The 27,969-nt window shown below is 42.9% G+C and overlaps 2 protein-coding genes across 12 annotated transcripts in view; one reads left to right on the plus strand and one right to left on the minus strand.

Annotated features, from left to right (window-relative positions):
• The window catches only part of nek7 (NIMA-related kinase 7), a 353,502-nt gene that overhangs the window by 6,046 nt on the left and 319,487 nt on the right, over positions 1-27,969 (minus strand). For 8 of the 9 annotated variants that reach the window (XM_072511457.1, XM_072511450.1, XM_072511454.1 and 5 more), the window contains one exon: positions 2,880-2,993. The exons of the other annotated variant lie outside the window; for it this stretch is intronic. In XM_072511457.1, coding sequence (XP_072367558.1) covers positions 2,880-2,993 — 114 coding nt within the window. The remainder of the gene's footprint in view (positions 1-2,879; positions 2,994-27,969) is intronic. 9 annotated transcript variants of the gene reach the window in all.
• The window catches only part of LOC140426546 (uncharacterized), a 205,907-nt gene that overhangs the window by 2,930 nt on the left and 175,008 nt on the right, over positions 1-27,969 (plus strand). The gene's annotated exons all lie outside the window — the stretch shown is intronic.

Consider the following 27,969-nt stretch of genomic DNA (forward strand, 5'->3'; position numbering starts at 1 on the left):
TTTTCCATTAACTAAACATTCTGGTTCGAATTCATCACAGAGTAAATAATATAGATGGAATTGAATTTTTTTTTTAAGAGGTTTAAGTATTTGTTTATACTATACAAGTTTTATCTCTCATTCAGAGAGAACCATTGTCTGCCACTGTTATATAAACAGGTTAATGCGGTGAGGCAATACGGATTACTGAATTCCTCCGTGTGAAATACAATTTGTACTTCTACAAGCGAGTTAGAGTCAAAATCACAATTCAAAATGTTCATTCTTTTAGGGGATGTGGGCATTTGTTGCACATCCTTGAGTTGCGGTTCTAGGCGCTTTTAGAGGGCAGTAAAGAGTTAATTACATTTGAGGTTTTGGAGTCATGTAGGCCAGACAAGATAAGCATGGCAGATTTCCTTCTCTAAAGGACAGCAGCAAACCAGATGAGTTTTTACAACAATTCATAATAGTTATCATCATCACCATTACCGAGGCTAGCTTCATATTCCAAATGTATTAATTGAATTTAAATTCCACTCGCTGCCATGGTGGGATTTGAATCTGTCTCACCAAAGCATTAGCCTAGGCCTCTGGATCCAGTGACATTGCCACTGCACCATCATCTCCCACATTTTGTGATAAAAAGAGCTATTTTACGTGAGGTCTTTCGGAGTTCTATTCATAATCGCCTTTGCTTTCTTCCCCCTATTTTAAAAATGTGCACTTTTTGTATATTTCAACATTTGGTTCAAATATAAATGTTGTCTTCACTTTTTAAAAGAGTGCTGGAGACAAAATAATACCCAAAAAGTCAGCAGCTTAATTATTCTAAGCAGGATTAGATGGCTCATAGGAATGCACTCAACGTTTAGATTCAAAAGGCTCAGGCAGGACAGATAAGAGAATGCCAAAAAAAAGTAATATAGGTGCATTTAACAGAGGAACTATTTATATTTAAGCTGTTAGAAAAGTGTAAGACAGAGAAGCAAATTTTGTCAAATGCAAAATGTTGTGTACATTGTATGTCAAAAAATAGTACAACCTAATACAAAATTTCCTTTTACAATGTTGTACATTTATAGATCAATTAGTTAGTTTAAAAGAGATCCATATTTGTCACAAATACACTATTACTTTGACCATTTCTTTGCTTATATATAAATTGTGGCATATTGCAATGAAAATGATACTGTACAACAAAACACTACAGTTATTCATCTATTTTAAGGATATATATATTTTTAGTCTATGTTTTTCATAAAATAACGAGTGAACATGAATGGCTGTAATTATATACAGTAATTCCCTGTTTGGAACCCAAATAAAGTAAATCCATCTCCCATACCTCTAGGAAAGAAGCAAATGCCAAGAATACTAACAAAAACAAAGCCAATCTATTACCATACACATTCACATTGTGTCAGGCTGGAAGGAAAGATATGCTCCTGTTTTGTGCTAATTATCTTTCCACACTGGCATTGCTGAAAGTAGGGGAGGAATGGATTGGATTCAGCCTTTGCCAGCTCTGGGACCTTCCATCTGGGCCGGTCCCTGATAATTGCCCCTTGGCTGCAAATACACAACCCCCACTTCACACTTAGCCACAATAAGAGGCTGAGCAGAGTAGCCCTGCAGGCAGGCCGACTTCAACCAACCACTAGTGGCATCATCATTAAATCCTGCCGAAGGTCGCCATAGCAACCGCCTGCTGAGGCTCCTCCACCACGCTCAACATCTCCTAATCAGCTACCATGTGAAATGCAAATTCAGACAGTCTGAAAATTAGTCAAGAAGAATGGGGATGAAGAAGCAGATACGTGAAATATTCATGTGCATCACAGCAAAAACAGACAGTCTGAATGACACAATAAAGAACAACCTATGACATTTTTGCCATCTTTTCACATTATTGTTTACACCTAAATGTACCATCTAGCCCCACAGATTCTAAGTCAGCTAAACTGAAACAGCCTATGCACATTGCTGGAAACATCACTGATCAAGAATTAGATGAGATATGTACGAACAATTAGAAAACAAAATAAAAGCTAACAAGGTGCTATCTTCAAATAACACAGTTAGTGCTCCAAGTAGATTTTAATTAAAAGAGAATATTGAAAAGACAAATTGAAATTTTGCATCAAGGATTTCCCTCTGCCTCCTTCCAAATATGGTTCTGTACGGATTTAAACCAACTACTTCATTATTAACCTTATTTAAGCCTGTAAATGGACATTGTAAACACAATGTAGTCATCTAGCAATTACTATTAAATATAAATCATTTGTTTTTCAAAGTCTAGATTTATTGGTAAATTGTATGAAACTTAAAGATGAGGAACAGTTCTAATAGCAACAAAAATTTATGTTATTCTGCATCACAGTTTGAATGTGCATTTTCCTTTTTCACAATTGCCTGAAGGAAAGAGCCAACCAATTCTAATGCTCTTGAACTGAGCATTATAATGGCATTCTTCATTTGTTTTCTTGCCTCTCAATCTTTCCCAGATGGTTGGGTTGAGATCAGAAACTCACCAGATGGGGATGAACCCACATTATTACCAGCCAGAGTGATGTATGTCAAAGTTGTTTTACAAGGCTGCCTGACATGAAGCAAACTTCAGGTAAATATTGTGCAAAAAACAATTAAAATATTATGTTAAATATTTGCATCTTAAATTAATAATCAAAATACGAGGAAATACTGATTCTACCTCTTAAGGAGTCACGGTGATCAACATGATTTCGTTTGAAATCATATAATGCAACCTGATTGCTCAAAAACAGAAGGCTTCCTTTGGCGGATCGAGTGTTCCAGAATTCTGACATTCATCTGAATTACTATGTTTTTCTTAAAGTCAAAGGACTACCAATAATGTAAAACAAAATTGAACCCACCTCTTCTGAATAATGGTCAGAAGGAAGAGGAGGATAATCACATTGTTCGATCTTTTTACAAAGAGAATATAGGTTCATCTTATCACCGTAGAATGGACTTTGGAGTGCAGCCATCTGAATGAAATTGAGTGGGAAAACATGGACAGATAAGTATTGAAAGAAATTCTAGTACATCAGCATGCGGTTTATAAATGGGACCACAGTTTCAATATAGTGGGTATGGAAAACAAATTTTAATTCCTCAGTTAAGATTCCTTCTATTCACTATCACTTTCAAATAAGCCAGCTAACCAAAATATGTTCCACTAAAGCAAAGGTGGATTAGTTCAGAATCCATAAATTATTTAAATTTCAAGCATTTAAACATCACTCTTTGCTTATAAGTTGACATTCATGATGAGCATTGAACACAACAAAAGTACCGGGAGTAGTCTAAACTGTTTGTTATTCATTTAAATAATTTAACCCTTTACAAAAATGTTGCATGGTGTTGCATCACTTTCTTTGACCATTTAAGACATGCGCAATACCATATCAGTCATTAAGGTGCTAAAACAATCAAAGTGCAACCTTATTTCACTCTGGATTTTCTGTGACACTGTTTTGAGTGGGTGTAAACAGGGTTTGTTACCTTTTGGTACGCAACAGTGCCATTTTTTGCTTATGTAAAAAAGATGAGTTAGACAGCTGCATGGTCATTAAAATCCTAATCCTAATTAAAATTCTAATACTGAGTCAAAATTAAGGAAAATCAGTCCAGGTTAGTAATACAAAAATCAGAATACCGCAGGTGCAGCAAATCTAAAATGAAAACAGAAAATGCTGGAAGTACCTGCCATTTTACTTCCTCTCTCCTTACTGCCCAAGGCCCCAAAGACTCCTTTCAGGTGAAGCAGCAATTTATGTGTACTTCTTTCAATTGGAAACCAAACAGAGATTGGGTGACCGCTTTGTAGAACACCTTGCTCAATCCACAAGCATGACCCTGAGTTTTTAGTGGCCTGCCATTTTTAATACTCCATCTTGCTTTTAACACTGACATTTCTATCCTTGGCCTGGTGCACTGTTCCAGAGAAACTCAACTCAAGCCTGAGGAACAGCACCATATATTTTTATTAGGCTCTTTACAACCTTCCAGACTTAACATGGAGTTCAATCATTTCAGAACTTAAATTCTGTCTGCTCCATTTTGTTTCCCTTTCTTTGCACTGGCTTTCTCTTATTTTTGCTTTCAGACAACAGCACGCCTGCTTGAGGGATGGCTTTTGTTTCTTTTCTTGACCCAGCACCATTCCCGTTGGTCCCTTAAGAGTAAATCTTCTGTCATTCAATGTCTCCTTTATTCCAACCGATCACAGACCCTTCCTTTGTCTTGTCCCACCCACCCCGTTGCTCAAATATTACTAAATTGCCAATTTTCCCCAGTTCTGATGAAAAGTCATCAACCTGAAACGTTAACTCTGTTTCTCTCTCCACGGATTCTGTCTGACCTGCTATTTTTGCATTTTCTGTTTTTATTTCAGATTAGTAATGCCATGAATTAAGTTGGAGATAATGTGATCTATTAAATCCATGCACATATCCGGAAAACTGATATGTACGGGAGGAATCCAATGTACACGGGGGGAGGGGGGGGTTTGTTTATATGGTTGAAAATTCTGTTAAAAATTCTTAATAAACATATTTTTAAAAAAAATTAAATCCATGCACATTTTCAGTAGTCATCACAAACGCAGCACAAATTTGCAAACAGCAGAATTCAAGTTTGTATCCATGGTTCCCCATCTGGTCAGATATCTGTGTGGCATTTGTATTATTTACAGTGAGCTATTTAATGTACTAAGACTCCTAAGTTTGATCAGCCTATTTCCTCAGACCCTCATGTCATAGAGGTATGACAGCATGGAAACAGTTCCTTCAGCACAACTGGTCAATGCCACTCAAGTTTTTTAACCACTAAGCGAGTCCCAATTTGCCCATATCCCTCTATACCCATATAACTGTCTAAATGCTTTTCAAAAATAGATTGTTATATAATGTTGCATGCCCACCCTCATCAGTCCAGGCCTCGAAGACAAGAATTGCCCCGCTGCTCCCCTCAACAGCCGTTTGCCAGCGTCTCCTCCTCACCTCACTGTGAACTGGTGATGGAGGTATCCCCAAAACCTCAGGATCTCATCTACCAATCTGCATTTGTGTATGTGCATGCATGTGCCCTAGACACAGAATCACATTTTTCTAGATTTGCTTTTTTTTTTGCAAGTCTTAAAGTCTGAAAAGTGCAACATGCTCCCAGATTCCTGCTGACTATACTCTGAGCTTTGTCAGGATTTATTCTTTCCTCTTCTAATCCAAACCAGATTGGGGAGAGAAACTGCAATTTTAAACAAATTAGAGAGAAAGGAAGAGATTGCCAACTTAATGAAAAAATAAAAGCATTTGAAATGCATTTGGATCTACAACGGCCCGATTTTAACCGATGTTCATTCATCATACCAAGATCTTCAAATTTCATTGAAAGCTTTAAATAACCTACATTTCAGCCATTTCTTTCAGGAAAATTACTTTTTAACCAACCGCCTATCTTTCAAACATGTTTAAAAGATACTGAATTGGTTGCAGTTTATTGTTCTTACCAAACGATTCAAATCTCATAATTCAGGGTAAATAGAAACAAGCCAAATCTTTGTTAAAAGGGCATGAATGTTGCTTACACGGAATGACTGGCAAAGTAAACCTCACTTTTACTTCTGCTGAATGCTACTGTTTTGGGGCTGTTCCCACTTCCTCAATGAATATATTATGCACGATAACATACTGAAATGCGCAGCACCACAGATTTATACCATCTATTAAATGACTCATAAATTCAGGAATTCTAACCAGAGGTACCCTCCAATAAAACCTACACAAGATCATTTTAGAGTTTAGAAAAGCCCAATAGGAGGCGTAGGGATTTTGGCTTAACTTGCTTCATTATTACAATGTTTAATCTCTGGGGTTTGGCTAGCTGGATTCAGCAGTCATTATTGGGCTAGGATATTGTACTAGCAGGATGAGTACTGGACCAACTTTAAAGTATCATAAAAAGAGATGTAGCAGTGATCCTTGTTTTCAAGGGTTTTAAATCACTGCCAGGAACTATGAAGACTCCAGCAATTAACAAAACACAACTTTTCAATAAAAGCGTAATATATTCTGCGATATGATTAACGTATATTGTATAATGAAACATGCTGATAATTCAATTTTTTTTTAAATTGCTTTATTTAAAAGGGTATGCAGTTTGGAGTGAATTATTTTGAAATTAATTCCTTTGAATTATTAAAAGAAAGTAAATTTAACAACAAGATGTTTATCCAATCTATGGCAAAGGAGATCCAATGAGTGTCACATAGAGTGCAGTTCACAACTGAGGACAATTTAGAAAACTGAATGTGTTAAGGTCCCCAAAAAGTTTTAAGCATTACCAAGAGCAGTTTTCTCTCATACATCAGTGTCGTCTGGTTATAGAACCAGAGAATTCCTACAGTACAGGAGGAGGCCATTCAGCCCATCGTATCTGCACCTGTCCTCTCTGAAAGAGCACCCTACCGAGGTCCACTCCCCTGCCCTATCTCCATAACCTCACCTAACCTGCACATCGCTGGACACTAAGTGGCAATTTAACATGGCCTATCCACCTAACCTGCGCATCTTTGGACTGTGGGAGGAAATCGGAGCATCTGGAGGAAATCCAAGAAGACATGGTGAGAAAGTGCAAACTTCACTCAGATAGTCACCCAAGGCTGGAACTGAACCCGGGTCACTGGCGCTGTAAGACCGCAATGCTAACCACTGTGCCATATGAAGTGTGAAGTGAAGTCTTAAAAATTGAATTATTTAGCTGGATTCATTTGGAGAATAGTTTAGAGGGAGCTTATAAGCCAAACGTTGCTGTTAAAAGTAATGGTGCTTGTTGCTATTTATTAATAAATGATAGTTACTGCACGTAAAGGCAAGAACAGGGAAATCCAAAAGATGATGGCCATTAACTTTGCAAGGACAGCATTGTGCTGATTGCCTCATCATTAAAATTCACTAAAGCTGCTGTATTCACACAGTAGCCATAAACTAATCTTGCCACAGAAAATTAGTCTTATCCGTATTTGTCTAAGTGACCGTTTAATTACGTGATGTGTAAATTACAGTCAATCAACCCCTCTGGCACTGAAAATTAACTACAAGTGTGAAATCTTGATGCTTTAGGGTTTAATTGTTTGAGATTTTTAAAAAGGAACATTTTAAACTCTAGAACTCTAATCTTTTGTTTTGCCTCTTTTGTTAATCTCCCCGAATTCAATTTTTCTTTTCCCATCTATTTCTTTCTATACCTGATTGACATTGAATTCACTCTATTTACACCTCCTTCTCAGTCCTTGTAATATTAATTTCATAAAACTAAAATCTTGTTGGTTAAGGAGATACATTGTTATCTTTATTCTGGTCCCAGATGCTCGGTTTCCCTCCCTGCAATGATATCAACTCTCGCATTTTAGCAACTTGCCAAACAAAAATGTAAAAATCTGAACTGGCAAGAGAAAGTCAACTCACAACAGGCATCATTAGATGCCATAGCAAACAGTAGTCCATTCTCACAAGCACCAAGCATGCATCAGTGCTCTAAATTATGTCATCTGCACAGTCCCTCTTTAGAAAAGTGCCATCATCCTGTTTAGCTGCAATTTGTATTAACGTCATCATGATATTTCAGACTTAATTTTTTTTTTGCAAGGGAGTCCTATTGCTCATACAAATGGATAGTTCCGCAACAAAACACAAGACAAAAAAACAGCTCGGCAGAGTTGGGCAGCAAGGTAGCACAGTGGTTAGCACTGTTGCTTCACAGCGCCAATGTCCCATGTTCGATTCCTGCTTAGTTTACCGTGTGTAGAGTCTGCATATTCTCCCCGTATCTGCGTGGGTTTCCCCCGGGCGCTCCGGTTACCTCCCACAGGTCCCGAAAGATGTGTTTGTTATGTGAATTGGACATTCTGAATTCTCCCTCCGTGTACTAAAACAGGCGCCGGAGTGTGGCAACTAGGGGCTTTTCACAGTAACTTCATTGCAGTGTTAATGTAAGACTACTTGTGACAATAATAAAGATTATTATTACAAGTTGATCAAAGTACAAGATGAAACAATATTTTTCCTGCTTTGGTTCCATTTAGCTACAAGCACGATGTTAATGTATAAACTGTCTGAGAAAGAATTATGTCAGGAATGAGGAAGAGAAAGTAGTTTTGAACATGGCAAAGTAACTTCACAGAGGTCATTGAGCAAAAAAGGTGCTTCAGCAACTGGAATTAATGGCCTCCAAAGAAGGTGCATGCAGGAAAAGGTGAATGAAAATGTTCGAAACATCCTGTCAACATGAGCTCCATGTATCAGTTTAGCATCTGAGTCAGAACATTACTTGAAATGAGCACATAATCTCGGCTGATATTTCAGTGCAGTTCTGGGAGAGTGCTGCACTGTCACAGGTATAGCCTTTCAAAGGATGTGTTAAACTGAATCCATGACTGCCCCCCCGCCCCCCCACCAAAGTAGACATAAATGATACAGTGTCACTTTTTAAAAACCAAATGACTTCTGCCGTCCTGGCCAACATTTATTTCACAACCAACACCAAAATAGAGAACCTTGCTGTGCAATCCCACATTATCAAGAGTGGCGGTACATTTTTTTTTAAAAAGCTACTTGTCATGTGAAATACATTGGAATGTCCTGAGGTTTTGAAATGGGCTATACTAATGCAATTTATTTATTTGTGGTCATATCCATCCAATCTTCCTGTAATGATACACAGTACAAAAAAAACATATTTATTATATCTAATTAATTTTACCCAAATATCTGTTGTGATATAAGTAAATTCCATCAGCTGGTAACTGTGAATCTTTATTTATATATATATATATACATACACACACACATACATACACATATAGGTAATGTATGTCACAAAATGCTAAATTATGTCCCCCAAGAATAATAAAGGAATAATGAATGCATTGCCACTTCCAAAAAGGAGGAAAGAAAGACTTGCAAAACTATTGCATTTCTCAGAAACATTGCAAACTGCTAAATTACTCTGAAACAGTAACTTATCAAGCAGTTAATAACCATTCATCTGTGCTTGGAATTGTTGGCCAATACACAGGAAAAGTTCCTTCCCTTCTTACAATAGCATGATAGAATCTGTAATAGCCCTCCTGTATCGCAGGGCTTCAGTCTAAAACCTTGGGAACAATACTGTCAATGCAGGACACTTTCAATACTGCACTGGGGTGTCAGCAACAATTATCTGAATTCATGGAGTGGTTGGATAATTAGTGACTAACAGAGTCAATAGTGATCCAGTATGCTTTACTTATGGGAATAGAAATAGCTTTTCACTGGGAGAATTGAGAATCTGGATTGTTTAGAAATTCGTTCAAAATCCTTATAAAGCCATGTATGTGGTTTCAAAATTGTTAAGGAAAGCATCGGGCATTTAATTTCTGTTCCCTCCTGTTTAAATTCTCTCCTCTAGTTTCTTGAACGATTTACTTTCATCAACAGACTTCAATAAAAATGAACTAAGTCTACTATCAACTGTCATAGCAACCATACAGAATTGAAATATATTGGTTTCCTTAATTGTTAACTGTCAATTTGAATGTGCATTCAAAATTTGTACTCCCATCAACACAGAATCAAAAATTCAAAGTATCTTTGTTGGAGTCTGTGATACATAAACCTCATTTTGGAGAGGTTAAAAATGGCTGTCTCGACTTGAGAAATGGGAATAAAAACTTATATGATATGGTGGGAACTAATGAAGTACCCTCTGCGCTCACAATTATTTCCATCAAGTCTATAAAACCTAATTTAGGATGGTTCTTATCATTTGAATGGCAACCTTGTTAAGGAAGCATTTAAAAATTAGCAACAGCAGCCAGGACAGTTAAAACAGAATTGAAATATTTAGTCAGTCAAATAAAGTCTGAACCATTTGTTAAATGGCATCTGTCTTAATGCAACTACCCCACCCCCCCAGTTATTCATAATTCACTATCTTGGCACTTCTGGCTTTTCGATTTCTACATGTGCAGTTAGCACAGTATTTACCATCCAGTTTAATTCTGTCTTCCTCCATTATCAGGGCAGTCCCACCGACAGTCATGAGAGATTAAGAATTATTCCAATGGATGAATACTTGAGCACTGAAATGTACATATCAATAAATGTAAACAACATTAAGAATATTATAAATTATTCAGTCCTAGTTATATGCTGAACCAGCAGAATATTTATGTTGGATAGCTAATGAAAAATTGCTGCACAGAAAGAATAATATGCTTTTGCCATAATCAAATGTTTATTTCTGTCCTTAAGAAACACTTCTGCCAAATGGCAACCTGAATATTGCACTATTAATCGTATAATATTTAAAAATAAATCAGTTACTCAGAACATTCGATTTTTATTTGAATACTTTGCAGAATAGAATGAAGTGTCGCAAAAACAGGTGCATCATTAGTGAAAAACGTATGCATTTCAAATATGATGCTTCACAAAAAAAATAAAGTAATTATCAATGTCCCATATCTGTCCTGCCTGAGTGGATTGCATGGACTGTTACATAGATGTATCTTCAAACAGTAGACTTTAAACTCCTCCACACACTTTCTTTTTCATTGATTGTGGCTCTGTCCTTGGGATTCAGTATTAGTACCTTTTAAATCCCTTAACATGGACAGCATCAACGCTGCAGTGAGCAGAGTGGTGCCCTAAAGTCAGTCACCCTTTTCTGCATGTGCTAATAAGTTTGATTTACAAAGGACAATGTGTACATTCCCCAGACACATAGACCTTCTGCAAAACACGCAGACCATCCTATGCTACTCAGTGAGCTTTAGCAGGGACAGGACAAGCCGAAAATGGCTCTCATCTGTCGGCTGCTCTTTGAAACGTATCCTTAACTGTTTGATTCCCAGAACTGGTATTTACATGTCTGAAGTGCTAAATCAACATAGTGGAGTAATTTTATGATGGATGCGCTAACAATGTTCAAATATCACTCACACCTCAGAAATAGAAATTCTAGGAATAGTTAAAATGTAAGCAATATTATGTTACGAAACAAAAGTCAATAAAAGATTTCAGAATATTATTGACAGGAAGCAAATTCACTAAAGAGTTAAACTGGGCATATTTTCATGCATCTTCTGCTTTGACAGATGAAAAATGTCAACTGTCCTGTTTTTATTTTCTAGCTTTTGCACTATTCATCTGGTTCATTAGTGCATATCGCTGCTGCCCCTGACAGCTGCTTGCCCTCTCTTCCCAGCAGCTGAATTTTTCAGGCTAATTTGATTCTCCTCACTGAGACGATCACTGAAATGATTGACTTGCTCCCTGACCTCAAGGGTCCGACTTTCCTTATTAGTATTCCTGGTGTGTTCAAGGTAAGGGAGCGCAGTGTCTGTCTTCAGGGCTGGTGGCTGCACTCTCTTTTTTACTGTAAGCCACCAACCTACAACCTTCGAAGGAGGCAACTGCTGCTCTGTACAATGAAGGAAACATGTAAAACCTCATCTTCAGATGTCAAGGTCCGTGTAGATGAGTAACTGATTTATATTATCAATTTATGCAAATAATTTGTGACACTGAACAACAAGGCATTAATTAATACCAGGAAATTATCCTATTGCATTATGCTCTCCAACTAGACACATATGCATTTTTACACCTTAATGGCCTTCAGTTAAACAATTGGTACTGCTCTTCTAGTACAACTCAGTTTGAATGATCTTGTTTAAAAGATTATTAACTTGATGTAAATTGTGCATCAACAAACATTTTTTTCCCTGAGCAATAAATTAATGTGACCTGCTCTAATATGCATTGCAAGTATGAAGTGTTATAAAAAAGGGCAAACAATAATCCAATGAGTGCAAAATGAATGAAACCATTTCCATTATGACTCCCTATTTCCCCAATCAGGAATCATCATTTGTAGAAGCATGTGAACCCAAAACGCCGAGTCCGGTACTTAAATTTAAGCTAAAACTGATATACAAGTACTTCACATGGGGTTACAATGAATATCTCCAAAGTTGATTACAATCATACCTTATAGAATGGCCTAGATTGTGGGTTCAGCAGCAAAGAAATGACATTCGTCTCTGACCTTGAAGATGGCTATCCACAAAGATCTAGCGATCTCAGTCATGTAGATTTCATCTTTCCCAATATTAATTTGAATCTGGTCCCATATCAAGGGAATCCATGTGTCTAGCAACTGTGACATTCTTAAGCGGGGTGAGCAGCACTGATTACCCTTCACTTTTTCTAAATTTTACAGAGAGTGAAATAAAGATTGGGATATGCAGAATAAAAGCTGAAATATTAGTCAACAAAATTTGATAATGTTGAAGAAAACAATGAGATGTTATAATTTAAAACATTTGTAAAACACGAAAAATAATTTCCTGGGCCAATGTTGTTCAGAAATAATTATGGCATGGAGCAAAGTAAAAAAAACCAGTTACGCCTCATTAACACGATGCATGTTCTTTTGTGGGTCTTAACAACGAGATTCCAGCGTAAAAGGGAAATCTCTCTTCAGTTTAGTCATTTTTAAAGATTGCCACCAGCAGGGACTTCAACAGCACACATTGTACAGGAGCAAGAAATCACTGGCAGCAATTTCTGGACATCCACGTATAATTACTCATGTACAGACTCCAGAAATTGCCGTCAGTTTCCAGGTTAATAAGAGCGAACGCTCTGGGTGGAATTCATCCAAACAACAGGGGAACTGTCCACCAGCTGGGCAGCCGGTGAGAGCCCCACGTTGCCTCCTTTTGGGAAAGGCCGCCATATTCAGTGCTAGTCAGGTACTGAAGTGACCAGCAGCGGGCCTTCACTGGGATCTAGGACCTCGGGGTCATCACACCCAGGGAGCTGCCAGAAGATTGGTAGCTCTTCATTACAGGCAGCGCCACCAAGGCAATGGTTGTGGCTGCCAGCAATGCACCCACCAGAGGCCCAAGATCATAGAGGGATCGAAGATCACAGGCATGTGAGGGCAGGATGGGGAGAGATCTTGGGGTGAAGTCAAGGGAATGTTGGAAGGGTGGAATCGGAGGCAAGGGTGCTGGGGGGTGGCTTTTAGTGGGCCGTCACTTTCCTGATGCCATCCTCCTCAATCAGGAACTCAGTGTCTGACAACAAAGAAAATTACAGCTCAGGAACAGACCCTTCGGCTCTCCAAGCCTGCACCCACTATGCTGCCCATCTGAATTAAAAACTCCTACCCTTCCGGGGACCCTATCCCTCTATTCCCAACCTATTCATGTATTTGTCAAGATACCCCATTAAAGTCACTGTCATGTCTGCCTCCACTACCTCCCCCGGCAGCGAGTTCCAGGCTCCAACCACCCTCTCTGTAAAAAAAACTGGCCTCGTACATCTCCTTTAAACCTACGCCCCCTAGTAATTGACTCTTCCACTTTGGGAAAAAGCTTCTGACTATCCACTCTGTCCATACCTCTCATAATCTTGCAGACTTCTATCAGGTCACCCCTCAACCTCTGACATGCCAGTGAGAACAAACTAGGTTTCTCCAACCTCACCTCATAGTTAATGCCCTCCATACCAGGCAACATCCTGGTAAATCTTTTCTGTACCCTCTCCAAATCCTCCACATCCTTCTGGTAATGTGGCGACCAGAATTGAACATGATATTCCAAGTGCAGCCTAACTAAGGTTCTATAAAGCTGCAACATGACTTGCCAATTTTTAAACTCAATACCCAAGCCGATGAAGGCAAGCATGACACATTCCTTCTTGACTACCTTCTCCACTTGAGTTGCCACTTTCAGTGACCTGTGTACCTGTACACCCAGATCCCTCTGCCTATCAATACTCTAAGGGTTCTGCCATTTACTGTATATTTCCCATCTGTATTAGACCGTCCAAACATTTGTCTGGTTTAAACTCCATCTGCCATCTCTCTGCTCAAGTCTCCAACTGATCTATATCCTTCTGTATCCTCTAATGGTCCTCATCGCTATCCGCAATTCCACCCACTTTTGTGTCGTCCGCAAGCTTGCTAATCAAACCAGTTACATTTTCCTCCAAATCATTTATATATACTACAAACAACAAAAGTCCCAGCACTGATCCCTGAGGAACACCACTAGTCACAGCCCTCCATTCAGAAACACACCCTTCCACTGATACCCTCTGTCTTCTATGACCGAGCCAGTTCTGTATCCATCTTGCCAGCTCACCTCTGATCCCGTGCAATTTCACCTTCTGTACCAGTCTGCCATGGAGGACCTTGTCAAAGGCCTTACTGAAGTCCATGTAGTCAACATCCATTGCCCCACCCTTATCAATCATCTTCGTCACTTCCTCGAAAAACTCAATCAAGTTAGTGAGACACGACCACCCCTTCAGAAAACCATGTTGCCTCTCGCTAGTACGTCCACTTATTTCCAAGTGGGAGTAAATCCTGTCTCGGAGAATCCTCTACAATAATTCCCTACCACTGACATAAGGCTCACCGGCCTGTAATTACCTGGATTATCCTTGCTACCCTTCTTGAACAAAGGAACAACAATGGCTGTTCTCCAATCCTTTGGGACCTCCCCTGTAACCAGTGAGGATACAAAGATTTCTCTCAAGGCCCCAGCAATTTCTCTCTTGCCTCGCTCAGTATTCTGGTGGCTTCTCTACCTTAACCTTTTTCAAGACCCCCCCCCAATACCTCCTCATTTTTAATTTCAACATGACCCAAACTCTCTGCACACCTTTCCCCAGACGCATCATCTACCAAGTCCTCTTTGGTGAATATTGACGTAAAATACTCATTTAATACCTCACCCATTTCCTCTGGTTCCACACATAGATTCCCTCCCCTGTCCTTGATTGGGCCAACCCTCTCCCTGGCTACCCTCTTGCTCTTTATACATGTATAAAAAGCCTTGGGATTTTCCTTGATCCTGCTGGCCATTGACTTCTCGTGACCCCTTTTAGCCCTCCTGACTCCTTGCTTAAATTTCTTTCTACTTTACTTAATGAAGGACCACCCTCCTCAGGAGCCCATAAGCAAACAAGCCAGGATTTGCTTCTCAGGTGGCAACTGCCCCGCTCACCACTGGTTAAATTCCAGCAGTGGCTGGATGAGGTCGTAAAGTGGACATTAATTACCCAAATAATGGTCTCAATTGGCAGTGTGGGGAAAGGTGGGAACACAGAAGGATTCCCCACCCCCCCCACCACCACCACCTATTAAATGCCGGACCTTCCTCCGTGCTCGCCCCAGGGGAGGGCATTAAATTCTGTCCTTCCGGTTTTGTTCTTGTGCAGCAAAATCTAGGTCATTATTTTGTAAAATAGTTAAAATACGCACAAATAGATAATGCTGGTCCAACTACTTGAATATTTGGCGTTTAAACCAGAATACTCGTTGTCAGGTGTATATATTTGGATTTCCAAATAGGGAAATTATAATGCATGTTCACTTCCAGTGAGCTATGTGCAACTTGTGTTGTGATCAATTAACTCAGGAAGAATCCAGAGTCAAACCTTGGGAGCGACATATGAACGTATGATGAGGAGGAGACCATTCAACCCCTCGAGTCTGGTCTGCCATTTAATAAGATCATGGCCGATCTGATGATAATCTCAAATCGGCATTCTTCCTATCCCCGATAACCTATCACATCTTTGCTATTCAAAGATTCTGTTCCCACCATCTTTCCAAAGACTCATGGCCGTCTGGAGTGAAAAACATTTGCCTCATCCTCCATTTAAAATGGGGGACCCTTATTTTGAAATAGCGACTCCTAGTTCTAGATTCTCCCACAAGAGGAAACATTTTCTCCACACCCACCCCGTCAAGACTCTTCAGTTCCAATCACGTCGTCATTTAGTCTTATAAACTCCAGCAGATACAAGCCTAGCCTGTCCAACCTTGCCTCAAAACCAATGCACCCATTTCAGGTATTCATTAGGTAAACCTACCCTGAACTGCTTCCAACACATTTCCTTAAACAATGAGACCAATACTGTACATGGTACTCCAGTTGTGGTGTCTCTAGTGCCCTGTACAACTGAAGCATGCTTATATAGTCAATTCCTCCTCGCAGTAAATGCTGAAATTGTATTAGCCTTCTTAATTACTTGCTGTACCTACACATTTGTCTTTTGATTCATGCACTAGGACACCTCTGTGCCTCTGCATCTCATACCATTTAGATAATATATTTCTTTATTATTCTTCCTGCCAAAATGGAGAATTTTGCATTTTCCCACATTATACTAAACTTGCCAGCTCTTTGCCCACTCACTTAACCTATCTATATCTTTTTGTAGCTTCATGATCCAGCCTGCCATCATTGGTCCCCGTGTCTTAACAATATCTCTGTTTCATGTTGACTATTCAATTCGTCAGCTGAATTTTACTTTTAAAATCTGGTCAGGTTGAAGGGAATTTAAATATGTATCTCTTCATTTGAAATACAGTTACCAATCCAATATATCTATTCAAACAAACCACAATTTTTTGTATTAGAATTTTTGGCATCTCCTTAACATACCTTTTGTAGACATCTGTTCTGAAGCTACTATGCCAGATTTAAGCAGGGATACTTTCTGTTTGTGAACCTGGCTAAATACTATCGTAAAAAGAAGCTAATGGTATAAAACATCAGATCAATGAAAAAGTTTCATTTTTGTTGCAGTAGTGTCAGGATGGAATATCACAGTTTCAAAATATTATAGCCATTATGTGCATGTAAGGAATGAGGGGTCCCTCAAGTTTGGAAGTATTTGCAAGAGTATGCCTGCAACATAAAAATGTAATGGCTAATCTAGCTTAGTTACACATCAACTTAGGTAGCTGAACCATTGAAGGACTTCAAAATCCTCTCCAGATCCGTCTATTGACTCATTTTTAAAAAACCATATCAGAAGACATTACTAATGAGCCAAAATAGCTGAATATTTCCTGCAATTATAATTAAGTCTAATTTTTCACACCAGAATTGCAAAGTAATAATATTTATACAAGTAATTATTAAATTGTAAAACTGATAACTACATTTATGTTCAATGATAATAATAAACATTATTTTAAAAATTCATATCATGCCTCTGGTATAAATTTTAAGTACGCTTTTAAATATGTTTTTAAGCTATTTATATTAGCTCAGTTTTTGCCCATAGTAGCCTCTCTTGCTGTGAGTAAAGGCCATAAATTCCTTCAACACTGGTCAGATAACAATAATATTTCACTTGAGGTGATTTGTTTAAAAACGAAAGGAAGTCTTGGAACGTCCAATATCAAGCTACAAATTAGGATTGCGTGCAAGACAATGAGTAGAAACATAAAAAAATAGGAGCAGGAAGCCATTCGGCCCTTTGAGCTTGCTCAATCATTCATTATAATCATGGCTGATCATCTAATGCAATAGCCGAATCAAGCTTTCTCCCCCCCATATACTTTGATTCCCTTTGCCCCAAGTGCTATATCTAACTGCTTCTTGAAAACATGCAATGCTTTGGTCTCAACGACTTCCTGTGGTAACAAATTCCACAGGCCGACCACTCCCGGTGAAGAAATTTCTCCTAATCTCTGCCCTAAAAGATCCACTGACTCTCCTCAGACTGTGATCCCTGGTTCTGGTCACATCCACCATCGGCGAACATCCTCCCTGCATCTACCCTGTCTAGTCCTGCTAGAATTTTATAGGTTTCTAGGTTTCTATGAGATAGCCCTCATTCTTCTGAACTCCAGCAAATACAATTCAGTGAATACAATCCTAACCGATTCAATCTCTCCTCATACGTCTGTCCCGCCATCCCAGGAATCAGTCTGGTAAACCTTTGCTGTACTCACTCGAGAGAAAGAAAATCCTTCCTCAGAGAAGGACACCAAACCTGCACACAATATTCCAGGTGTGGCTTCACCAAGGCCCTGTATAATTGCAGCAAAACATCCTGCTCCTGTATTCGAATCCTCTCGCCATGAAGGCCAATATACCATTTGACTGATTTACTGTCTGCTGTACCTGCATGCTTACCTTCAGTGACTGGTGAACCAGCGCATCTAGGTCTCGTTGCACATTCCTCTCTAATTTATGGCCATTCAGATAATAGTCTGCCTTTTTGTTTTTGCTACCAAAGTGGATAACTTTGCATTTCTCCAAATTATACTGCATCTGCCATTCATTTGCCCATTAACTCAACTTGTCCAAATCGCACTGATAGCTCACCAACTTGGTGTCATCTGCAAATTTGGAGATATTACATTTTCTTCCTCATCTAAATTATTAATACATATTGCAAATAGCTGGGGTCCTAGCATCGATCCCTGTGGTACCCCACTAGTCACTGCCTGCCAATTTGAAAAAGGCCAGTTAATTTCCAGTCTTTGTTTCCTGTCTGCCAACCAGTTTTCTATCCACCTCAATAATCTACCCCTAATCCCATGCGCTTAAATTTTACACACTAATCTCTTTGTCCTACGTCTTCTGAAAGTCCCCAAAAAACCACAGCCACTGGCTCCCCCTCTTCAACTCTGCTAGTTACATTCTCAAAAGAATTCCAGTAGATTGGTTAAGCATAATTCCCCCTTCATAAATCCATGCTGACTCTGTCCGATCCTGCCACTATTTTATAAGTGCTTTGCTATGCAATCTTTGAAAATGGATTCTTGACTTTTCCCCACTACTAATGTCAGGCTTACTGGTCTATAATTCCCCGTTTTGTCTCTACCTCCTCTTTTAAATAGTGGAGTTACATTTGCTACCCTCCAATCTGCAGTAACTGTGCCAGAGTCTATAGAATCCTGGAAGATGACCACCAATGAATCCACTATTTCTACAGACACTTCCTTAAGTACTCTGGTATGTAGATTAGCAGGCTCTGGGAATTTATCAACCTTTAATCCCATCATGGGGTCTCGCACAACTTTACAAAAAATATATTTTTATTCTCCTCCTTACATTTTCTCCCAAATTTGCACCCATCAACAATAAACAATAAGCAGTAATGAATATAATGTTAATGCCTATATCAACAACAATCCCATCCAACGCTCAAACAACTGACCGCTTGGTAATATAAACACATTTTTAAAAAGGAATCAGGAATCACCCATAGTCACCATTAACACACACAGTCCCCCTCCTCCCAACCCTCCCACCCTCACTAATGTTCGATGTTATCCAATTCCTGAAAGTGCACAATGAATAACGTCCATGAATTGTAGAACCCCTCCATCCTTCCCCTCAGTTCAAACTTAACCTTCTCAAGAGTCAAGAATTCCAACGGGTCCCCCCCGCCACGCCAGTGTATAGGTGGCGAGGTTGCTTCACCCTGTGCCTTGGCGATCAACGAGGCGAAGACTACAACATCTGCTTCCGCACCTGTTTTCAACCCCGGCTGGTCTGACACCCCGAATGTGGCCTCTGGGTGCAGATTCACGTGCACCACTTTAGAGATTACCCTAAAAACCTCCTTTCAGTAATCCTCCAGCTTTGGACAGGACCAAAAATTATGAACGTGATTTGCCCCCCCCTCCCTCCCCCCCCCGCAATGTTCACACACATCTTCTACCCCCTCAAAGAGCCGGCTCATCCTTGCCCTTGTAAGGTGTGCTCTATATACCACCTTCAGCTGTATCAGCCCCAACCTCGCGCACGAGGTGGAGGCGTTCACTCTCCGGAGCACCTTACACCAGAACCTCTCCTCCCATACCCTCTCCCAACTCTTTGCTTTGATCCCATCCAGTGGTGCCTTCTCCTCTTCCAAAATAGCCCCGTAAACCACCAACACTACCCCCTGCTCCAGTCCCCTTGTCGCCTGCACCTCCTCCAGCAATGTGGAGGCCGCCTCCACTGGGAAGCTCTGTATCTCCTTCCTGGCAAAATCTCAAACCTGCATGTATCTAAACATTTCCCCCTGTTCCAGCCCATACTTCGCTCCCAGCTCCTTCAATCCTGCAAACCAACCCCCAAGAAACAAATCTTTTTGTGTTTTAATCCCCTTCTCCAATTTCCGACCCACTCCCCTGGTTCAAATCTGTGTTTCGGGAAAATCGGGCAGCACGGTAGCACAAGTGGCTAGCCCAGTTGCTTCACAGCGCCAGGGTCCCAGGTTCAATTCCCCACTGGTTCACTGTCTGTGAAGAGTCTGCACGTTCTCCCTGTGTCTGCGTGGGTTTCCTCCGGGTGCTCCGGTTTCCTCCCACAGTCCAAAGACGTGCAGGTTAGGTGGATTGGCCATGCTAAATTGCCCTTAGTGTCGAAAATGGTTTGGAGGGGTTATTGGGTTACGGGGATAGGGTGGAAGTGAGGGCTTAAGTGGGTCGGTGCAGACTCAGTGGGCCGAATGGCCTCCTTCTGCACTGTATGTTCTATGTTCCCCTGAATCGGCATTTCCCTTGACCCTGCACCCAACCCGAAGTGTTGCCGAAACTGCCTCCAAATTCTTTTTTTTTTTAATAAATATTTTATTGAAAATTTTTGGTCAACCAACACAGTACATTGTGCATCCTTTACACAATATTATAACAACACAAATAACAATGACCTATTTTATAAACAAAAAATGAATAAATAATAAATAACAAAAATGAAAACTAGCCCTAATTGGCAACTGCCTTGTCACAAGTAACACTCTCCAAAAATATAATTTAACAGTCCAATATATAATTATCTGTTAGCAACGACCTATACATATTATACAGTATATATTAACAACCCTGAGAGTCCTTCTGGTTCCTCCTCCCCCCCCCCCCCCTCCCTCCCTCACCCCCCCCCCTTTCCCCCCCCCCCCCCCCCCCCCGATCCTGGGCTGCTGCTGCTGCCTTCTTTTTTCCATTCCGTCTATCTTTCTGCGAGGTATTCGACGAACGGTTGCCACCGCCTGGTGAACCCTTGAGCCGACCCCCTTAGGACGAACTTAATCCGCTCTAGCTTTATAAACCCCGCCATGTCATTTATCCAGGTCTCCACCCCCGGGGGCCTGGCTTCTTTCCACATTAGCAATATCCTGCGCCGGGCTACTAGGGACGCAAAGGCCAAAACATCGGCCTCTCTCGCCTCCTGCACTCCCGGCTCTTGTGCAACCCCAAATATAGCCAACCCCCAGCTTGGTTCGACCCGGACCCCCACTACTTTTGAAAGCACCTTTGTCACCCCCATCCAAAACGCCTGTAGTGCCGGGCATGACCAAAACATATGGGTATGATTCGCTGGGCTTCTCGAGCACCTCGCACACCTATCCTCCACCCCAAAAAATTTACTGAGCCGTGCTCCAGTCATATGCGCCCTGTGTAATACCTTAAACTGAATCAGGCTTAGCCTGGCACACGAGGACGACGAGTTTACCCTGCTTAGGGCATCTGCCCACAGCCCCTCCTCGATCTCCTCCCCCAGCTCTTCTTCCCATTTCCCTTTTTGTTCATCTACCATAGTCTCCCCTTCGTCCCTCATTTCCCTATATATATCTGACACCTTACCATCCCCCACCCATGTCTTTGAGATCACTCTGTCCTGCACCTCTTGTGTCGGGAGCTGCGGGAATTCCCTCACCTGTTGCCTCGCAAAAGCCCTCAGTTGCATATACCTGAATGCATTCCCTTGGGGCAACCCATATTTCTCGGTCAGCGCTCCCAGACTCGCGAACTTCCCATCCACAAACAGATCTTTCAGTTGCGTTATTCCTGCTCTTTGCCACATTCCATATCCCCCATCCATTCCCCCCGGGGCAAACCTATGGTTGTTTCTTATCGGGGACGCCCCCAAGGCTCCAGTCTTTCCCCTATGCCGTCTCCACTGTCCCCAAATCTTCAGTGTAGCCACCACCACCGGGCTTGTGGTGTAGTTCCTCGGTGAGAACGGCAATGGGGCTGTCACCATAGCCTGTAGGCTAGTCCCCCTACAGGACGCCCTCTCTAATCTCTTCCACGCCGCTCCCTCCTCCTCTCCCATCCACTTACTCACCATTGAAATACTAGCGGCCCAATAATACTCACTTAAGCTCGGTAGTGCCAGCCCCCCCCTGCTACGCTGTATCCCTGCTACGCTGTAAGAATCCCTTCCTCACTCTCGGGGTCTTCCCGGCCCACACAAAACCCATGATGCTCTTTTCAATCCTTTTAAAAAAAGCCTTCGTGATCACCACCGGGAGGCACTGAAACACAAAGAGGAATCTCGGGAGGACCACCATCTTAACCGCCTGCACCCTCCCTGCCAGTGACAGGGATACCATATCCCATCTCTTGAAATCCTCCTCCATTTGTTCCACCAACCGCGTTAAATTTAACCTATGCAATGTGCCCCAATTCTTGGCTATCTGGATCCCCAGGTAACGAAAGTCCCTTGTTACCTTCCTCAACGGTAGGTCCTCTATTTCTCTACTCTGCTCCCCTGGATGCACCACAAACAACTCACTTTTCCCCATGTTCAATTTATACCCTGAAAAATCCCCAAACTCCCCAAGTATCCGCATTATTTCTGGCATCCCCTCCGCCGGGTCTGCCACGTATAGTAGCAAATCGTCCGCATACAAAGATACCCGGTGTTCTTCTCCTCCTCTAAGTACTCCCCTCCACTTCTTGGAACCCCTCAACGCTATCGCCAGGGGCTCAATCGCCAGTGCAAACAATAATGGGGACAGAGGGCATCCCTGCCTTGTCCCTCTATGGAGCCGAAAATATGCAGATCCCCGTCCATTCGTGACCACGCTCGCCATTGGGGCCCTATACAACAGCTGCACACATCTAACATACCCCTCTCCAAAACCAAATCTCCTCAACACCTCCCACAAATAATCCCACTCCACTCTATCAAATGCTTTCTCGGCATCCATCGCCACTACTATCTCCGTTTCCCCCTCTGGTGGGGCCATCATCATTACCCCTAACAACCTCCGTATATTCGTGTTCAGCTGTCTCCCCTTCACAAACCCAGTTTGGTCCTCGTGGACCACCCCCGGGACACATTCCTCTATTCTCATTGCCATTACCTTGGCCAGGATCTTGGCATCTACATTTAGGAGGGTAATAGGTCTATAGGACCCGCATTGTAGCGGGTCCTTTTCCTTCTTTAAGAGAAGCGATATCGTTGCTTCAGACATAGTCGGGGGCAGTTGTCCCCTTTCCTTTGCCTCATTAAAGGTCCTCGTCAGTACCGGGGCGAGTAAGTCCACATATTTTCTATAGAATTCGACTGGGAATCCATCCGGTCCCGGGGCCTTTCCCGCCTGCATGCTCCTAATTCCTTTCACCACTTCTTCTACCTCGATCTGTGCTCCCAGTCCCACCCTTTCCTGCTCTTCCACCTTGGGAAATTCCAGCCGATCAAAGAAGCCCATCATTCTCTCCCTCCCATCCGGGGGTTGAGCTTCATATAATTTTTTATAAAATGTCTTGAACACTCCATTCACTCTCTCCGCTCCCCGCTCCATCTCTCCTTCCTCATCCCTCACTCCCCCTATTTCCCTCGCTGCTCCCCTTTTCCTCAATTGGTGTGCCAGCAACCTGCTCGCCTTCTCCCCATATTCGTACTGTACACCCTGTGCCTTCCTCCATTGTGCCTCTGCAGTGCCCGTAGTCAGCAAGTCAAATTCTACATGTAGCCTTTGCCTTTCCCTGTACAGTCCCTCCTCCGGTGCTTCCGCATATTGTCTGTCCACCCTCAAAAGTTCTTGCAGCAACCGCTCCCGTTCCTTACTCTCCTGCTTCCCTTTATGTGCCCTTATTGATATCAGCTCCCCTCTAACCACCGCCTTCAACGCCTCCCAGACCACTCCCACCTGGACCTCCCCATTATCATTGAGTTCCAAGTACTTTTCAATGCACCCCCTCACCCTTAGACACACCCCCTCATCTGCCATTAGTCCCATGTCCATTCTCCAGGGTGGGCGCCCTCCTGTTTCCTCCCCTATCTCCAAGTCTACCCAGTGTGGAGCGTGATCCGAAATGGCTATAGCCGTATACTCCGTTCCCCTCACCTTCGGGATCAATGCCCTTCCCAGCACAAAAAAGTCTATTCGCGAGTAGACTTTATGGACATAGGAGAAAAACGAGAACTCCTTACTCCTAGGTCTGCTAAATCTCCACGGGTCTACACCTCCCATCTGCTCCATAAAATCTTTAAGTACCTTGGCTGCTGCCGTCCTCCTTCCAGTCCTGGACTTCAACCTATTCAGCCCTGGTTCCAACATCGTATTAAAATCTCCCCCCATTATCAGCTTTCCCATCTCTAGGTCCGGAATGCGTCCTAGCATCCGCCTCATAAAATTGGCATCATCCCAGTTCGGGGCATATACGTTTACCAAAACCACCGTCTCCCCCTGTAGTTTGCCACTCACCATCACGTATCTGCCCCCGTTATCCGCCACTATAGTCTTTGCCTCGAACATTACCCGCTTCCCCACTAATATAGCCACCCCCCTGTTTTTCGCATCTAGCCCCGAATGGAACACCTGCCCCACCCATCCTTTGCGTAGCCTAACCTGGTCTATCAGTTTCAGGTGCGTTTCCTGTAACATAACCACATCTGCCTTAAGTTTAAGATGTGCGAGTACCCGTGCCCTCTTTATCGGCCCGTTCAGCCCTCTCACGTTCCACGTGATCAGCCGGGTTGGGGGGCTTCCTACCCACCCCCCTTGTCGATTAGCCATCACCTTTTTCCAGCTCCTCACCCGGTTCCCACGCAGCTGTATCTCCCCCAGGCGGTGCCCCCCCGCCCATCCTCTCCCATACCAGCTCCCCCCTCTCCCCAGCAGCATCAACCCAGTAATTCCCCCCTCCCACCCCCCCCCCCCCCCCGCTAGATCCCCCGCTAGCGTAATTACTCCCCCCATGTTGCTCCCAGAAGTCAGCAAACTCTGGCCGACCTCGGCTTCCCCCCGTGACCTCAGCTCGCACCGTGCGACGCCCCCTCCTTCCTGCTTCTCTATTCCCGCCATGATTATCATAGCGCGGGAACCAAGCCCGCGCTTCTCCCTTGGCCCCGCCCCCAATGGCCAACGCCCCATCTCCTCCACCTCCCCTCCTCCCCCATCACCACCTGTGGGAGAGAGAAAAGTTACCACATCGCAGGATTAGTACATAAAACTCCTCTTTCCCCCCTTTTTAACCCCCCTCTTTGCCCCCCACATTTGCCCCACCACTTTGTTCAAACGTTCTTTTTAATAACCCGCTCATTCCAGTTTTTCTTCCACAATAAAAGTCCACGCTTCATCCGCCGTCTCTAAAAGTAGTGGTGCCTCCCTCGATATGTGACCCACAGTCTTGCCGGTTGCAGCATTCCAAATTTTATCTTCTTTTTATGAAGCACCACCTTGGCCCGATTAAAGCTCGCCCTCCTTCTCGCCACCTCCGCACTCCAGTCTTGATAAACGCGGATCACCGCGTTCTCCCATTTACTGCTCCGAGTTTTCTTTGCCCATCTGAGGACCATTTCTCTATCCTTAAAACGGAGGAATCTCACCACTATGGCTCTGGGAATTTCTCCTGCTCTCGGCCCTCGCGCCATCACTCGGTATGCTCCCTCCACCTCCAACGGACGCGCCGGGGCCTCCGCTCCCATTAACGAGTGCAGCATCGTGCTCACATATGCCCCGACGTCCGCTCCCTCCACACCTTCAGGAAGACCAAGAATCCTCAGGTTGTTCCTCCTTGCGTTGTTCTCCAGTGCCTCCAACCTTTCCACACATCGTTTCTGATGTGCCTCATGCGTCTCTGTCTTCACCACCAGGCCCTGTATGACGTCCTCATTCTCGGCTGCCTTTGCCTTCACGACCCGAAGCTCCTGCTCCTGGGTCTTTTGTTCCTCCTTTAGCCCTTCAATCGCCTGTAGTATCGGGGCCAACAGCTCTTTCTTCATTTCCTTTTTGAGTTCTTCCACACAGCATTTCAAGAACTCTTGTTGTTCAGGGCCCCATGTTAAACTGCCACCTTCCGACGCCATCTTGGTTTTTGCTTGCCTTCCTTGCCGCTGTTCTAAAGGATCCACTGCAATCCGGCCACTTTCTCCTTTTTTCATCCGTATCCAGGGGGGATTCCCTTCTGGTTTACCGCACAGTGTTTTTAGCCGTCAAACCTGCCGTTGGGGCTCCTATCAAGAGCCCAAAAGTCCGTTTCACCGGGAGCTGCCGAAACGTGCGACTCAGCTGGTCATCGCCGCACCCGGAAGTCGCCTCCAAATTCTTAATGAAGCTATTATTACCGGACTCCCTGAGTATTTCCCCGGGGCCATCGGTAATGGCGCTGTTGCTAGCGCCTTCAATCCCGACCCCCTACACAAACTCTCCTCCATTCTGACCCACTGGGAATCAACCCCTCTGACCCAGCTCCACATCTTCTCCACATTCGCCGCCCAGTAATAATACATCAAGTTCGGAAGACTCAAACCCCCTGCCTGCCTTCCTCTCTGTAGCAGCACCTTTCTAACTCTGGCCACCTTCCCTCCCCATATGAACGAGGTAATCATTCCTTCAATCTCTCTGAAAAATGCCTTTGGCAGGAAAGTCAGCAGGTATTGGAAAATTATCAGAAATCGTGGCAACACGTTCATTTTAACCGCTTGTACCCGACCCGCGTGACAGAGGGTGACCATCCCACCTTGCCAGATCAGCTTTCACTCTCCCCACCAAACTAGAAAAGTTGTACCTACGGAGCCCACCCCCCCCCCCCATATCCAAGCAACCTGCACCCCCACGTATCTAAAGTGATCTCGCACAACTTGATTGCCAATGATTCCCCTCTCTTTACATAGTGCCTAATCTAGGATGGCCTGCGCTCTAGTTGTTCCTCAACATATTGGTCCAGAAAACCATGCCGTGTACACTCCAAGAATTCCTCCGCTAAGATATTGTGGCTAATTTGATTTGCCTAATCTATATGTAGATTAAAATCACCCATAATTACAGATCTCCTTTATCGCATGCATCTGTCCTGTTTAATGCCATTCCCATCATCATCACTGCAGTTTGGGGGTCTATAATACGACGCCCACTAATGTTGTTTTGCCCCATGGCGTTTCTCAGCTCTACCCAAACAGTTCCACGTTGTCAGAGCTAATATCGTTCCTCACTATTACATTAACTCCCTCTTTAACCAGCACTGCCACTCCACCACCTTTTTCTTTTTGTCGGTCCTTCCTAAATACTGAATACCCCTGGATATTCAGTTCCCACCCCTCGTCACCCTGCAGCCATGTCTCTGCAATCCTGATGATATCATACCTGTTTTTGCCTATTTGCGGGATTAGTTCATCCGCTTTATTGCGAATGCTTCATGTGTTAAGACACAAAGCCTTTAAGGTCGTCTTCTTAACATTACTTGTCTCGCTCCCAATACTGTGGTCCTATTTGAATCTGGCCCTTGTTTTCTCTGCCTAACACTTTTCTGCTTCCCCTTTCTGTCTTTTTTCTCCTCTTTTCCTCCTCCTCTGCTCCTTGCACAGGTTCCCGTCCACCTGCCATTTTATTTAAACCCTCCCCAACCACTGAGCAAAACACCCCCTAGGACATCAGTCCTAGTCCTGCCCAGATGTAGCCCGTCCAGTTTGTACTGGTCCCATCTCCCCCAAAATCGGTCCCAATGCTCCAGGAATCTGAAATCCTTCCCCTCCCACAATCTCTTCAGCCATGTATTCATCTGATATATCCTGCTATTTTACTCTGACGAGTATGTGGCACTGGTAGTAATCCGGAGATCACTACCTTTGAGATACGACTTCTCAACTTCCTTCCTAACTACTTATATTCTGCTTTTAGGACCTCATTCCTTTTGTTTATAAACCTATGCCGTTGGTATCGACGTGTACCATGACCACTGGCTGTTCGCCCTCCCCCTCCAGAAATTCTTGCAACCGCTCTGAGACATCCTTGACCCTAACACCAGGGAGGCAACATACCATCCTGGAGTCTTGTTTGTCGCCACAGAAATGCCTATCTATTCACCTTACAATTAAATCCCCTATAACTATTGCATTCCCACACTTTTTACTCCTCCCCTCTGCAGCAGAACCAA

Source organism: Scyliorhinus torazame, chromosome 7 (assembly GCF_047496885.1).
Source record: "Scyliorhinus torazame isolate Kashiwa2021f chromosome 7, sScyTor2.1, whole genome shotgun sequence".
NCBI classification, from domain to species: domain Eukaryota; kingdom Metazoa; phylum Chordata; class Chondrichthyes; order Carcharhiniformes; family Scyliorhinidae; genus Scyliorhinus; species Scyliorhinus torazame.